General features: G+C 37.5%; 1 protein-coding gene across 8 annotated transcripts in view; it reads right to left on the reverse strand.

The window, feature by feature from the left end:
* The window catches only part of LOC577317 (signal peptide, CUB and EGF-like domain-containing protein 1), a 49,635-nt gene extending 35,043 nt beyond the window's left edge, over positions 1-14,592 (reverse strand). For 5 of the 8 annotated variants that reach the window (XM_030989415.1, XM_030989413.1, XM_030989414.1 and 2 more), the window contains exon 1: positions 12,857-14,591. In XM_030989415.1, coding sequence (XP_030845275.1) covers positions 12,857-12,944 — 88 coding nt within the window. In that variant the 5' untranslated portion in view covers positions 12,945-14,591. Of the gene's footprint in view, positions 1-12,856 lie in introns of all 8 variants that reach the window. The other 3 variants (XM_030989412.1, XM_030989410.1, XM_030989417.1) reach the window with 2 other exon arrangements.
* Between the last annotated feature and the right edge of the window lie 1,560 nt (positions 14,593-16,152).

Genomic DNA, 16,152 nt, shown 5'->3' on the forward strand with positions numbered 1-16,152 from the left:
GTCGTCGGCTCAAACTCCGATCAAATTCATTCCTGTTTGTTCTAGCGATAGAGTTAACCTAGTATCACCTGTTCCAAAACAAAAACATCGAATTCCTTAAACGTCTGTGGAACAAGCATGACAAGAGAGATTTGTTTTGGAGCAACAAACTCCTCGGAAGATTTTAGGATTGTGAAGGTGAATCTAAGGGAAAGAGACCTATTTATATTATAACCCCTGTGTGTGTTTCTCATTCTCTTTAGCTATGCCCACTTTATCGTTGCCTCCACCTCCCCCTATTACTATCATATCCATTTGTTTCCCTTTCTCATGATTTCCTTTAATTCATTTCATTATCTTATTTGAATTATTCCTTGTCTCTTAATGTCATGTCGGCAATAATTTGGGATAATTAAATATGTTAAAGAAGATGAAATATAGCAATTCTCGCCGAAGCTGCACAGCTTTCTCTCATAAGGACTGTCTGACCATGAAAACCACAGCACTTGAAGTCGAGGATCTTCTGGGTTAAACTAAAAATAGTATTTGCAAGATGTGTGGATCTATGTTCGAGAGCTGCACAGCCTGTTCTAATATGGACTGCTTTATCATTAATACCACAGCACTTGAATATCTTCTGGGTTAAAATCGACAATGGCATTGGCAAGATCTTTGGGGTTCTATGTTTAGACGAAGGTGAAGAGGAATTCTGGAAGCCTCGACAGAGCTTGAGGTCTTCGCCGGGAGATATGTCTCACATCGATTGATCCAAAACAAAAGAATAGACAGGAATAACCCTGGGAAAGTGATTAGGATGTTGACGGGTTTTGGAATATTTGATCACCTTGGATTCATTGATAAGGACGTCATGTCACAGAGGATACCCTGAGCCTCGATGATCCAGGTTTGTTTGATTTCTAGAATTGTCTAGCACTGTATTCGCAATATCAATAACGTGCAAAGCTTTCTTACTTTCCATAAGAAAATTACAGGTATGAAAAAAGCCTGGATGTGGGTGGAATAAAAGGTAGAAGCCTGCAACAATCATTTGACAAAATTACATTGCTTTAAAGGTCTAAAAAATAAAAATTAATTAGCAAAATAGAACATTTTATCTCAAGAGTTGAAAAGGTAAACCTATCGTACTGAGGTAGAAAAGCTAGTGTAGGTTATTTCAATAAGAAGTTAACATTTTCAAGAGGAAAAACGTTGTCTATATTCCATTATCTCTCTAATACTCTGTAACTAATCATCCCGAGTGTAATATTGGCAAGTCGAAAAGGAGCAATTCCACAATCAAAACAGAAACCAAAGCAAAAATAAGGGTAAGCCTTAATTAATACTAGTTAATACAGTATCAATATCATATATTTGGAGCTATAAGGGTGCTAGCTTGATGTTCAGATGTATAGTCTAGATTCTACCAAAATTTGAACCCATCTCTGTCGGAGCTCTTGTTGAAACTCAGGTTTAACAAACGAATTTAGTCAGAGGTCTAGGTTTCCTCTGCTAAACGTTAATTTAAATCCAAGCTCGGGTTTTTACTTAATTCCGGGGAAATGGATATATGCGTTTACGCCCTTTTAACTCTAAGCAGACGATATTACAAGCCTTAAAGACATTAATTACATCTACTTATCGCCTCTCTGTCACGGCAGAACTCCTCTTTAAGTAGTATTCGAAGACCCTATGGTGAACCCTGTAAGTACTCGGTTCGTACGTGCTCTGATTCGGTAAGGGCATCGATTGAGGCGACTTACACGAGGAAAACCGTCTCGACTTCTAGACGACGGGGGACGTAGAAGCTCCGAAACCCCTTACACATTCAAAAGATAATCCGGGATTAAGTTACTGTACTTTCAGATAAACGTGTTTTTAGAGACCCATAGGAGATCCCAAACAAAGAAAATGGTAAGAGTAAAATTCCTTGTTTTGTAGAAATAAAGCCTTATATTGATTGGTAAAGGACTTTCGACGAATGAAATCGTGACAGGGAAATGATCCATCAAAGCATCATCCATTATACAAAATACAAAATTACAAAAATTACAAAAATCTGATTACTTGTCCGTTTCAGTATGAACGAGATTCCCACTGTCCCTATCTACTATCTAGCGAAACCACAGCCAAGGGAACGGGCTTGGCAGACTACACACTAGATTAGCAAAGACCATGCTCAGAGTAAACATCCATACCCTTTTTCATGACCCAAGTACCTGTTTTAATCCGTCACTCAAGTACACAAAACCCATTGGCATAATTACTATTCCAGACAAGTAAGATTGATCTTTGTTAGATGTGAAGGTATTACTTGGTAGTGTATAAGGTTGGACTGGAGATGGGCGTTGTGGCGTGCGCCTGTAATCCAACTAACAATGGAAGTTACAAACTGAATCAGCCGAGGACCCAGGTTCGAGTCTGAGTCACGTCTTTCGGATGGTGACATTAAAGGTAAGTCCCCATCAGACGTGAACAATCATATCTGATTGATACACGTCTGTAAATACCCATTGAATACACTCGAGGTCAACGGGGCTCGCTTGCCCTCTTCCCCCAGGTTTTCAAACAAACGTACGTCTATCCATTACCTCAATAGAAGTTTGGGCAACACTCACTTTGAGCATTTCCCACCTAAAAAAATGTACCCACGAACACTCTCACAAATAGTTCAGTAAATCTGTTCTCTTAAACACAAAAGGTAAGTGGTGGAAAATGTTTGCTAATTTCAACGAATTTTTGAAAGGATTTCATTAGGCCTTTAAAAGGAAGAAGTAAAAATCATCAGAAAACATACCACACACGTACGAACACACATAATACACAAAATCAATACTTATTTGCACATTTTCATGTCCATACACATGTAAATGTTTATTTGTGGGTGTGTGTGGGTATTTTTATCAAAGATAATCAGTGCACATGTAAATGTATATATATAAATATATATATGTGTTTGTGTATTAAGTATTTAAGTATTTTTAAGCATTTATGTACTTTAAGTTTACTTTGTTGTTCAGCTATAAATACTGCAAATGAATTTTTATGTAATAATGTTTATGTATAAGCAATTGATATTGAAAACGTTTATTCATATATTTGAATTGTATGTTTTTGTTTGTATGACACATCTGGAGGAATAAAACAAAATTACTATAATTTTGTATTAAATCAAAGGTAATCAGTTTACCTCAGACTGTGTCTTTCTAACTTTCTTTCTTCGCTTTAGTTTTCTTCAACAACGTAATTTGTCGTACGTGTGAAAGATCCTTTGTTTCTACTACCTCAGAAACCCGAGGAGATCAAGGAACTGTTCAAACTTGACACGTTTTAACCTCATAAACACGGCTTCTATTCAACGAGTACACGAAACACGTCACAGAAAGAAAGAAGATCCGCATTATGGTGGCTAGTGTCATAAATGGCTATCCATTACCACTTTTTGTTCAATATTGTCTCCGGCCTTCATCCGCCAAGCTCTAACCTTCCACATGATTGAAACGAAAGATGAGGAGGCGGGAGGAGACGAACTTCATATTGGACTGTAATTGGAGATTGTGGCCCATTTCTTGTCGCATTGCAATAAATAGTGGATAATTTCCTTACCAACAGGAGGTTACCGACTTGAAATTGGGGCATTCGTCTGGCCGGTCTGTCCAGAACACCCGACCAAGCACTCTTTCCCTCATCGATGAAGATTACCACATTTTACTGCCCTAATAGTCAACTTATTAAAATAAGTTCAGATCCCCTTCAATGTCTACAATAGTTTTATGATCACAACTCCATTAGCAGAGAAAAAAAAATCAATACAAAATCTCGAACTGTTGGCACCACCTCTCTTTATTTTCGAATTATATACAAGCTTATGAAAGAAAAAGTTCTGCTTTATATTTTTTGGGAAAAGAAAGAGACAGCCTATGTTCTGATGATTCAAAGTATGATTTGGTTGGCCTATTTCCCGGCTAGAAACAGTATGTCAAAGACCTACCCACAAAGAATTCGGATGCATGTCGCTCTGTTCATAAAGCGTTAACGCTTATTGTTAAAAAGAAGCATCTCTTTGACGAATGGAAAAAGTTAAGAAACTGACTGAAAGGAGACACGCCCCCTTTTTTAAGTGCATGCACCTGCACACGCACCCACATCGACAACACGCACACACATAGGAAAGGAAAGAAAATGAGAGAATAATGGCACGTAGCATAATCTGGACGGTAGCCTACCGTAGGCGAGTGTCATTAACCTACCATTCTCTGTCATTCCCTTTCTCGATTTTCTCTATCGTAACTTATACGTTATAGATTCATTTCAATATTATACAGATCAACACAAAATAAACTTGAACACACACACTCAAACGCATCCCTCCCCCCTCCCTCCCCCCCCCCCAAAAAACACACACACACACATAATTATGTACAAACGTCTACTGTAAATTAGAAAGGTTATATTGATGAACAACAGGGCGTAGCGAGGACGTTAATGGTCTAATGCCACATTAAGTTATACAAAATGTCACCATATATTGTAGAATCAATTTAAGTGTACTAATCCATTAAAATTTTTAGAAAAAAATACATCATTAAGATTATGGGTAAAGATTTGACGTAAACTTGACCATTCTAATAGAAACATCATTTAAATGGCATGTATTTAAACTTGTTCAGGCTACTGGTGTTAATAATAATAATATTCCATTTTCATATAGCGCTTATACAAATGTCTCTAAGCTAAGTTAAGATTAATTGACATTTTGTCGAGGTACGCTTGCTAGAAAAGGCATTAACCCTTCCCAGTTTCGCAAACAGTTCATCACGTACACAATCTATCAAAGGTCGTTCATAACGCCATATTGTAAGATAGGAATAAATACCCCCTCAGCCTTATGTGTATTGTTTCGACGTGATGCTCTCGAAAAGAAAATATTTCTCGGTGACTCATTACACAGAGGGCATGCCATACGTAATGAAGAATACCATCTCCACCATACGTGCACGCGCGTGTTATTCACCCAAAATATTCCACTGACGTCATAAAACTTCGCAAAAAGGTATTTTAAAAAAAAGCACTCACAGATGGATGAAAGAAGAAATCTCTGACAATTATAATAAGCTCATTTAAATATTCAGCTTACGATGGATGCGAACGAGATCTCTCCCTCCCTTTTATTTTTTGGAAATTCCATAAACATCGGCCTTTTAAAGTGTGCCTTTGTAGGGTTCGGATACGATCGTAGACAATACTTGTTTTGTCCTTCAACCACAAGACTGCAATAAAACATCGCCAAAATTTATTTTAAAACAACATCCCTAATAGATGGGTTGAAGTAGTAAATCTCTGACAATTACGATATGCTCATTTAAATATTCTGTTTAAAATCGATGCGGACGAGATCTCCGTCACTATTCTTATTTTTAGAAATTCCATAAACATCATTCTTTCAAATATTCTTTGTTAGGGTTTGGGAAATCTCTAAGACAATTCCCGTTTTGTCCTTGAACTTCAAGACTGCAATCTCGGTTTTCGTGGTGCTCAGATCATCTCAAGTATCGTTTCAGGCACTTCCCACTTCCCTGTGACGCAAACACTAATTAGCCATCCTCCATTATCATACAAACCATGTATGAACTTTCAGCTTTAATGGAAGCAAGTATAGGCATTGCAAGAAAAATTCGTGCGTGGGTGTAAGGACTAAAGTTTCCGGAAAATTTTAAAGGAAAGGTCCACCATGATATGGAGTTGATTTTAATAGAAGTAAAAAAAGAGAAAGAAACAGGTGAGTGAAAGTTTGAGCAAAAACCGATTAACAATAAAATATTTTTGAATGTTTGAAGGTGCGATTAATCAAACTAATTTTTTTCTATCATTTTTCTGCTTTTATTAAAACCATATTAGTATCAGGGTGTGCTAAATCCTCTTTAGAATGCCAAGAAAAAGAATTAATTTGAATTTACTAATTTAATATTTGACCCCAATAATTAAGAATAAGAAGACATTTTCATTTGTAAAACCACGTAAAACAATGTAAAACCATGAAAAACAATGTAGGACCACGTAAAACATTTCTATAATGACTTAACATTTGGTTGGCCTCCTTTTTCTATTCACAAAAGTTAACTCAATATTAGAATATCATTTGTAACAAAAGGCTACTACCAAAAGAGACTTAATAATTTTACAAGTTACATATTTTGTTGGCGATTCACGATAAATGAGTAATCTAGCTAACTTCGACTTGTCTATGTGATATATTCACAACGTTTTATTTTTAGGTAAAATACCCTTAACATAATACACCTGATCCTTTGAAATTTATGAAATAACTAATCATGGTAAATGTGGAGCTCTACTATTAATGTAATACTTAAACAACTGAAAGCACCAAAATATCAACTGTAAACGATAGGATAACGACATTATTTTAATAACGAATTTTCATTACCATTGTAGGCTTTTATTATAGCCAAATATTTCCAATTTATGACACAAAACAGACAAGAAGGCTAGACGGCTCAGTGGTCAACCACTGGTCTGGTAACTGGGAGGACCTCGCTTCGAAACCGCGTAGATCCGCCTGTATCTTTTAGTAAGAAACTCATCCTCGTTACAAAGTCCCTCGGAGAAGGCTTTATCTGTTGGTCCCATGGATGCTTACTTACAGGCTTATATATGCTTTTTTCTAGCAGCTAAGTAATATAAACTATCAAAAACACGATCGCAACTCCTTTCGAAAAAAATACTGGAGTAATTTCAAAAACCTTGTGCGAACATGACAATGATGTCATACGTAATCTGAACATTTATATGGGACGTACAATAGGGTTGCCATTGAATTTTATCTATACATAATATAGAAATATAGAAAATAGAAATCACAAAAAGTTTCCGAAACCCAGGATTCCTCTTTAAAGCAATGTTTATCATTACGAAATACCAAAAGCTAATTGCAAGTTTTTAAGGCCGGTCACATCCTAAACGATTGAAGGATAAACAGAACTGAACAGAGGAGGCATTATTTAGGTTCACACTAGAGTCTATAAAGTTAAAGGTTTTAATCGTGGTTTTAACCCTCGGTGCTATGTTGTAGTTGCAAACCGTTACGACTGTGTATTCGTGGTATGAAATGTTATGCATAATTTAAATTTTAACCAATCTTATAATTACCGCGATAACTACGAGCCGCGTGAGGAGGGGGCGGAGAGGCGGAGGGGGCGGAGGGGGCGGAGGGGCAGTCCTTACTCGACAGTATGTGCCGTACGCATTTACCCTTAAGGCTTGCAAAAACACTCAATGGTTGTTCGGCTTGTTTTTAAAACTTTGGAACACTCACGAGTGAACCCTCGTAAATAGTGAATCATTGTTTAAAACTTTGACGTGTGTAAAGTTCCGCGAAGTTACAGTTTAAAACGTCGACGCTCTCGTGTGGACATTGCTCTAATGGAAAGAGATACCAAAGGGGAAGATAAATCCTTCAAGTCAACAAGCTCTTAGCTTCCATTATGAGTCATGTCAATTCAATGCTGTCCCTTAGGACGAGGCTTACCTCATTTTCTGGCAAACCCTTGACAGAAGGAAGCAACTGGAATTAAAAATTTCGGTCAGAATTAATTGCGAAATGGGAGGTGTTCAACGATATTGTATATTTTTAATATGTCCTGGATCTATTAAAAGGCCTGTCTATATTTGACATTGTAAGATCGCATGGGGTTTGTAAAATGCTCGTGTATACGTGTAAGAAGGAAAATATTGAACTTGTGCGATCAGGAGTTGCTTCCTTTTGCCGGCGTCTTTCCCAGACGATCACTGGCCCTTACCACCTTGTCACGTGATAGGCTAGGCCCTCACCCGCCAAAACAAACACCCCGACTATCAATTACTCCTCTAATCGACTTCGCAACAAAACAGATTGTCATCGAATAGAGTTAGGGCATGGATTCAGTTGCGGTACTTCATGAAGAAAAGCTCAAGATGTTTATAGACTACAGTGAAAGCAGTTCTTCGTCATCTTGTTTATGAAGTATATCATATTGCCAGTAATGATTGTCTATACATATTTAGAGCAAGACATAAACCATTTTAGAGAAAGATTTATAAAAACAATTTTTATTAAAAAAAAAAACAGTATATGGAACACGGTAGCAACTGCTTAAAAATATGCCTTGTGCGTCCCCTATTGGAATGTACGAATCCAAACACGATTTATATGGGGCATACATTAGGGTATTAACATTTTCCTTGACTAGATCTTTCGACAATAATTGCCAACATTTTACAGGTTTTTCAATGACATAACTACATAAAGATTACAAAACTTCAGATCGACGGAGTTTGATCAAGAGACTTAAACTGGTTTTGTGTAGCCTTTATTCCCTACACAAATATCTACAGTCGTCATACTCACATGAGAAATAAGGAAATATCAATAATTTTGCTTTGGGCTGTTTTCTTATCCCGTTGATGGTTCTCCCAGGGTTAGTGCCTTCTTGAAACAGGGAATAACTTGAATTAAATGTATTTACAATGCAGGGTCAGCTGCGCGAAAATTCGCTAAAATTTATCTCCAAATTTTAGGTGAGCCCTTTGGGTGAGTCAGTGAAAGTGCCCTTAAACGATTATGAGGTATGTTGTTTGTTTATGGGCGGGGGTCAAGTATGTAACCTATTGATACTACATCACTGGAAGAAAATTGACATTGTGAATGGACGTTTCGAAAGAAAACGGTCTAGACATGCCTGATGGAAGAATTTCTAAGAATGCAACACTAGTTACCAAATGTATAGACCTATACGTAAAATAATCTGCTTCACTTTCTTGAATTTCATGCATTTTCCCCCCTTTCCGGCATTTTGGACCTCAATTTTCAATACGTATTAGCCATGTAGCGACAAAAACAGGGTCACATTTTCTAGTTATTTAGCTTTTTAGCTTTCTTATTCCTGAATAAAAACAAAAACGACAAAACAGATAAAAAGAATATATCACAAGGTTTCTTATCTTCTTTTTCCTTTCTTTTTGAAAAAAATATGACTTTGGCATCTACAATAATATTAAGCTATAGATTGATTTTTACCGAGGTTTGTTTGTTCTCGATATTTATAGATGTGTCTATTTCATAGGTGTTTATACAAAGAGAGGGAGTGGGATAGAGAGGTGTGAAAAGGGCAACGGCTATTCCGGGAAAAGCACTCGGTTCAAGGAGATACTATCCTCATCGGAGAAGCCTTCTTTGGTAATACCATACATGAAAAGAGTTGTAAAGGGTACATGAGCATTTGTCTACATCAATAACCCACTTCTTGTGATGGCCAAGATTAAACTGATTGAATCTTTGCGCAGCATAAAACGTATGACCATTCGGTACAATTGTCTGAAAATCAAGACTATTACTTTTGGGCTCTATAGCCCTAAAGTCGATTTGACAACTAATAGTCGTTTTTTCCCCACTTGAAGACATTTTCAAGCCCCACCTTTTTTAGGGAAGTTCTAAATTAATATTATCTTTCAAATGCAGTTGGAATTTAACTTTTTTCATTTTCTTGGCCTGCAAATGGGACATAGTACCTTTAACGCAAAATTTACTGGCCATTTCTTTTCAAATTGTTTGTGAAATTTAAACATAATAACATATTATATGCTATCATAACTAACATTTTACACAGTGTAGGCCTACATTTATTTATATATTGATAAATATTTATATTCAATATAAATTAGACATATGATTCTTATATTTATATTCAAAATATATAAATATTCAACTCCGCATTCTCCGCATATTACTTAATTATATGCTATATTTGTTATAGATTTGTACATAGAATCTTCCATGTTTACTCAAATGACACAGGTTAGAGACAGCGTGTATGACCGTAAGGCCATTGGTGCCTATTCGACATAAGGAAACTCTGAGAAACGCCTTAGGATAGAGGCCACGTTCAGCTTAGATTTCAACTCCGCATTCTCATCTCTCTCTCTCTCTCTCATACACACACTCTCTGCATACAGCATCAGTTATTTGTTTGTTTATTTTCAGAGGTTGTTTGTGCGTACGAAGAGGAAGAGTAGATCCTTTTAGTTTAGCGAATACGCGATACATATTAGAGAAGCCAATTAATAAACAAGAGCAATGTACATTAAATGTATATATGATTTATACATGTATATTTATCTGTACCCTATCCCACGCCCAACTGGTTTTCATTTTGTAAACGCATAATAATCGTCAGTAAGCGTACACAAAAGTAGTACCAGTTGTAATAAATTTGCTCTTTGCCGTTTCTGGCAGAAAATATTATTGTAGACATACGACATTTCTAGAGACGACTTGAGCTTTGGTCGAAGAGGTAAAATATGACTGTATAGTTTTCAAATACGACCATGTTTTATGGAAAGAGGAGTAGAAGTTAAATGTCCTTTCGGAAGTTATTCAAAGTCGAGTCTGCTTCGAGGGTTCTCGTAATCTTCTATTACGAAAACCCATCTCCACTATGAACATAATAACGTGAACAACCAAACAACGCGTTCTAAAAAATACTTGTCGACCTGTTTGTTAATATTCTACAAATCCTCTTAAAGGTTACTTGACAACACCCAATACAAAAATAGTGTTGGCGTTCATTTCTAAGGATTCCAAGGACTCAGAAATGATGTCCGAATACATATATGCATATACATGAGAGTAGTTTGGAGGGAGTGCCCTTTAATCGCGCAGGGTAAACTCCATAATAAGATAGTTAATTTTACAGTTGGGTAAGGTTTGACCAGAGATGTCTCGGGTTTGACAACACTCAATGCTCAAATGGTATTCGATAGTTTCCTAGGGACCGAGCAACGATTTCCGAAAACATATACATACACGTAAGAGTTTTGGAGGAGTCCCTAAAACCGTTCCTAAATTCCTAAATATAAGGGAGACAATTTGGCGTTGGGTAAGGTTTGACCCGATATGTGCCTGGTATCACAACACGCAATGCACAAAAGTGGTGTCGGTTTGCTAAAATGGACCTTAGTCACATCGATAAGACCGACACCAGACCGACACCGTACCGACACCATACCGACAGCAGACCGACACCCGACCGACACCATACCGACAACAGACCGACAACAGACTGAACGAAAATATTGCATCACGTCTATGGCCAAGAATCAGTAAGGACCGAGCAATAATTTCCGAATACATATAAACGTATGAGTTTGGAGGGGTCCCCTTTAATCGTACAGGGTGAATTCCATAATAAGGAAGACAATTTTACCGTTGGGTAGGGTTTCCCCAAGGGGTGGGGTAATCCATACCGGTGATTATGATAATGGCTGGCTGTGTTTGTATAACGGCCAAGACACGTCCAATGTCTTACGTTGGGCATTATCCTGGCACAGTTCCTTGGCAGGAGGGGTGTCGGAGAAGGAGAGGAGGGCACATCATGACACAATTACCAGGCCAGACAGAGACGATGGGGTGAATTAGGGAGTAGATGGGGTAACAGAGGGGTAAACGAGGGGTGCGTGAGCAGGGAGCTGGTATAATGGGGGTGGTGATGAAAGATTCTTTTGTTTGCTGTCAATAGTTATGAAGTGTTTTCAAAAGGGTTCATGCTTTGTACACTTTGCACAACATTTTAGTGAAGACATCAAGATCTTCATCTTCATTTCATATATTCACTCATTTGCATTTACTTATTTGGAACAAATAATCAATTAACCTTATTTCTATAGATGTTATAGGAAGCACCTACTCACTAAAACTTTTATTACCAAGTATTTATCGCATTCTACTTTTCAGTAACTTTTGTCAATTATAATTGACTCGATGACGGATAATGAAAAGATAGTTTCTATTTCCGCGATCTCATTTCTCGTATGATTTAGTTTATAAGTCCACGGATGAAGATAAGCAGACGTTCACGAATGACGTTGATGGTATTTTCAAAGTATACAAAAATAATTGACTGCTTTCCATGAAGTTGGATGTCTGCCATAATTCATTGAATCTATATGGGTTTCGAGAACAGCAATCGAGCTCCTTTACCAAAAGGTCCTTTCTTGTGTAGAATATTTTTGCAATTCCTTTTCCTTTTTACATCATCATTAACATACTCTTTGATTCGTATCACTACTCCCTTATCCGTCTCTCTCTATCTCTATCTCTCTCTCTCTCTCTCTCCCTCTCTCTTTCCAATTCTTTCTCCTAATCTTTCAATTATCTGATTTATTTATTTATTTCTGTGTCGCGTATGGCATTTTTATGGCAATAAAATGTTTATTCCGTTTTTCTAATTTCCTCTTTTAAAGTCACACAATTAATTATTGCCAGCGAAAAAAAATTCGAAGACGTTTTCCGAACCCCTATTCTAAAACGTTTAGTTATTTCCTGAGATTTAGCACTTTACTGCATGCACGTCACGAAACTTTACGTCAAAACATACCAATAATATAGACCAAAATGTGCACATAATCATATGACAGTACAGAAATGTGATTGACATTGGAGAAGTTTGTAAAATCAAAGAAAGGTGAAATTCCTTTTTTTTAAATTTTCATCTGCACATCTTTAAGAACATTTAAGCCACATACATTTAAGTATTCGATTACTATCTTATCTATTTATGAAGTTGTTAAATAGTCACTTTTTACTAACTGATACATATTTTCACTAAAGATTAGAAACATAACAAATTCTCCTTTTCACATCTTATCCATATGCATTTCCGTTTAGACACCAGTATTCTATCGATCTATATGTATACATGTTAATCTTCGTTGAAATTTTAGGTTGAAATGGTAACAAATATTTGACTTATTTAATCGTTTATAACTATGTAATAATATCAGTAATAATAGACTTGAGGAATGACAGGCGTACAAAGTTTCGACTTACCGGTGCTGACAACGGGTTCTTGTGCACGGCTTACTAGAAGGAGGGAAGCTAATAAATAAAGGGAAAGTAATAAATAAATAGAGCTCATCGTGAGGCCGCGGGATCGGTTTACAGTGTCAACAAGAAAGATGACTGTTGATGTTGTGATGGCGAGGAAAGAGGGGACGAAGGTCGCAAACCTCTTCTTTGGGACTTCAGCGTAGGAGATGGTGTTCTGAGATGTCAGCGCTGGTCAGTACGTCCCTTTGTTTAATAATTAATCGCACTTGGCAGATGGTTGAATCGAAGTTTTGATTTCGGCTGTACTCTTCCTCGAGCTTGTGAAGTTTTCTTTCAAGCAGGATGGAAGAAACTGTTGCTGGTCTGCGGGAAGATAGTCGAGATGATTCTGGAAATTATGAGGATTTGGCGAGCTAGTCGCCTGCAGCAGCCGGTTTCGATGAGATAGCGATGAGAAGTGAAGTGTTGGGAAACCACGTTGCTATTTATCCCCCTACCACTTTTTTCCCGTGCTCTAGATTAATAAAGAGCTTTTAAAAGATGATGCGAACTGTGGCACTCTGCTCTGCCTAAACTTCAGGGCCTCTCTCTGACAGAGTCCCGTTCGTCCGGAGCCTCCACATACACCATGCCTGACTGGAGCGCTATAGGATGACACGAGGGGTGAATAACCACCATTCAAGCACGACAATCTTTCCTCATCTTACTCTCGTTTTACGGGAGAAAACAAAGTGGAGAAATGGGGACTCGTATCTCCATCAGACAACCTTTTCCTCCGTCATTCCCTTTCTCTTCCTCCTTCGACCCGTCTTGTCCCCTCTGTCTCCGCTCACGACGTATAAGAGAGAGAGAGAGAAAGATTGAGAGCACCGCTTTGAACTTAAGACATCCAAGTGATATACTTGGCCCTATGTGTAAATGGACGCCAGACGCGTGCATCTAATTTTGGCTTGCCCCTGGACGCGGGAAGGTCGTTGAATCGAGAATAAGAGTCCGGGAGAAGACGGCGGCAACTTTTTTTCTTCTTCTTCCTCCTTCAGGTTAATAATCAGGACAGTGCAAGAAGACACTTTGCATCTACTCCCCTTCGTTCTATTCTCCAAGAAGAAGTAGGAGAGAGAGAGAGAGAGAGAGAGTGGGAGATAGGGATAGGAAGGGAGAACAAAATTGAGAGATGATGTCCCCGCAATGTCGTAGTCCTGTTTTGGTCGCCTTCGTAAGAGCTAGTTTTCCAATTCGTTAGAGTCCTTTTGTAAACCCAAATAATTCCAGAATGTCTGATCACAGGCGTATGTAAACGAAGTGGTCCTCAAACATGCTTTTAAACGTCTCCTTGATTGTTTTGGCTGACGTCTGGAGGGGTATTCAAAGACCAGACATGAAGAGGAGGTTGATAGTGGGATACCATCACGATTTTTTAAACGTGAGATGAGATGAAACAGGAGAACCTGTCTGCGATGATACCAACACCACCTCATCAACACTACCTCTCCGCTACCGTATCAGTTAACCCCATCAACAACACGAAACAGGAGTCGAAGACTTCGCGTGGAGATCACAACACTTTATGACACTTCACTCATTAGACAAGTTGTTTGGCATGTTAAACATATTCAATCAACAAACACCGTTCAATTATTATCACCTCAGCATGCTGAAACGAGGAAAATATTGTCCGGCTTCCTTCTTCCCTCTTTATTATTGGAAAGTAACAAACTGCTTTCAATGGAACAGATCGAAACGATTTAAGGGTTGAATGCACTGTTAATACTATTAGCGCTATTGGATCCTACTGGTCTCAAATGTAAATGGAAAGGGGTACAATACCCTCCCCCCCCCCCCTCCATTGTATCAGCTGTTTCCCTTTGACTGGCTAGACTAGTCAGAGAATGATTTGCATACAGGTAACAGAACAATCATGATGATGTATTCAACAATAAAGTTATTTGATTCGCTAAATGAATCCTATCAAAGATATTCCATAGATAATAATCGTTTCGAAATACAAAAATTGAGGGTTGTAACTGTAAGAAGCTAATCCTTCGCAAATTTAGACATAGACCTAATAAATACAAGAATTTCGATTTCAAATAAACAATTATTACCGACGAAAATTCTTTAATTCGATTTCATCCGTATTGTTACAGTATTTCTATACCCATAATTCGATTATTAAATGATGTATATAGCCTCCCCTATAATTATGGGACATTAATAGTTATTACGTGAAGGACATTTTGTTGGCCTTTCCAAATAAAGAAGGCAAAAGACATGTGTGTCTCCGCCCAGTCTAATGTTAATGGAAGAGAGGAAAACGGTATGTTAACAATGAAAAAACTTAAAGAAACCTTTGTAGGAACCCCGTCCGAGAAACGGCCGAGCTCTAGTAATCGATTCGGCCTAACTCAATTCAAGCACGAAATGACAGCTTGTTCAAAACAAGATTACCCTTCAAAGGCTACGGGTTAATCTCCTTTGTCTTCTTTAAAGCGCAATTACCTTTCTTGGGGAAAGTAAGTCCATCCCCTGGGAACTTATATGGTAATTTGGCTAGCTCTTTAACGATCATTTGGCTAAACGTTGGTGTAATCCCTCTCATCATGTCAAGAATGGAAGAAAATATAACGCTCTCGAGTAGGTGGAAACGACTCCTGTAATGGTATCGTTGAAGATCAATTATCATAGAATAGAAGAATCTCAATTGTAAAAGCGGTATCATCATGAATCCGAAGTCGAATAGCTTTATTATAGTCAGCTAAGCCAGTCTAGGCATCAAATAAACTATTTTGAAAAGCGGAGAGATCGATTTATTTCGTTAGGTAGGAAAGAAAAGGGGTTAATAAAAAAAAATATGAGTATGGACATACGTAAAAATGTTTCCAACCAACATCCATCTTTGTAAATAAAGAAAGGAAAAACTTTAATCGCCGTCCCTATTTTTTCAACACAGTCGAAAATTAACGTCGCCATTACTTAGGTGGGATTGTTATAAAAGTTTTATCTAGTAGTACGTCCAAAAAAGATTTTTTTTGTTTCTTGTTTTATTATTAGATTTGGCGCAGGAAGAATGAGATTGTTATTTTACACATCTTATGGACTTATCTTTGAGTGTTAAATAGAAACTAAACAGGGATGTCGGCTCCAAGGCAACCTCGCCAAAAGAATATACAACAAATGGATATATAATATGTAGAGCAAATAACTCAAGTATTCAAACCCTTGTACATTTGATGTTTAGGTGTTTATCGTAACTGAAGAATAAATGGTGGACTGATTGAATTCGGGCCTTTGTTGAA

Source organism: Strongylocentrotus purpuratus, unplaced genomic scaffold, assembly GCF_000002235.5.
Source record: "Strongylocentrotus purpuratus isolate Spur 01 unplaced genomic scaffold, Spur_5.0 spur5_scaffold_18, whole genome shotgun sequence".
Lineage (NCBI taxonomy): Eukaryota > Metazoa > Echinodermata > Echinoidea > Camarodonta > Strongylocentrotidae > Strongylocentrotus > Strongylocentrotus purpuratus.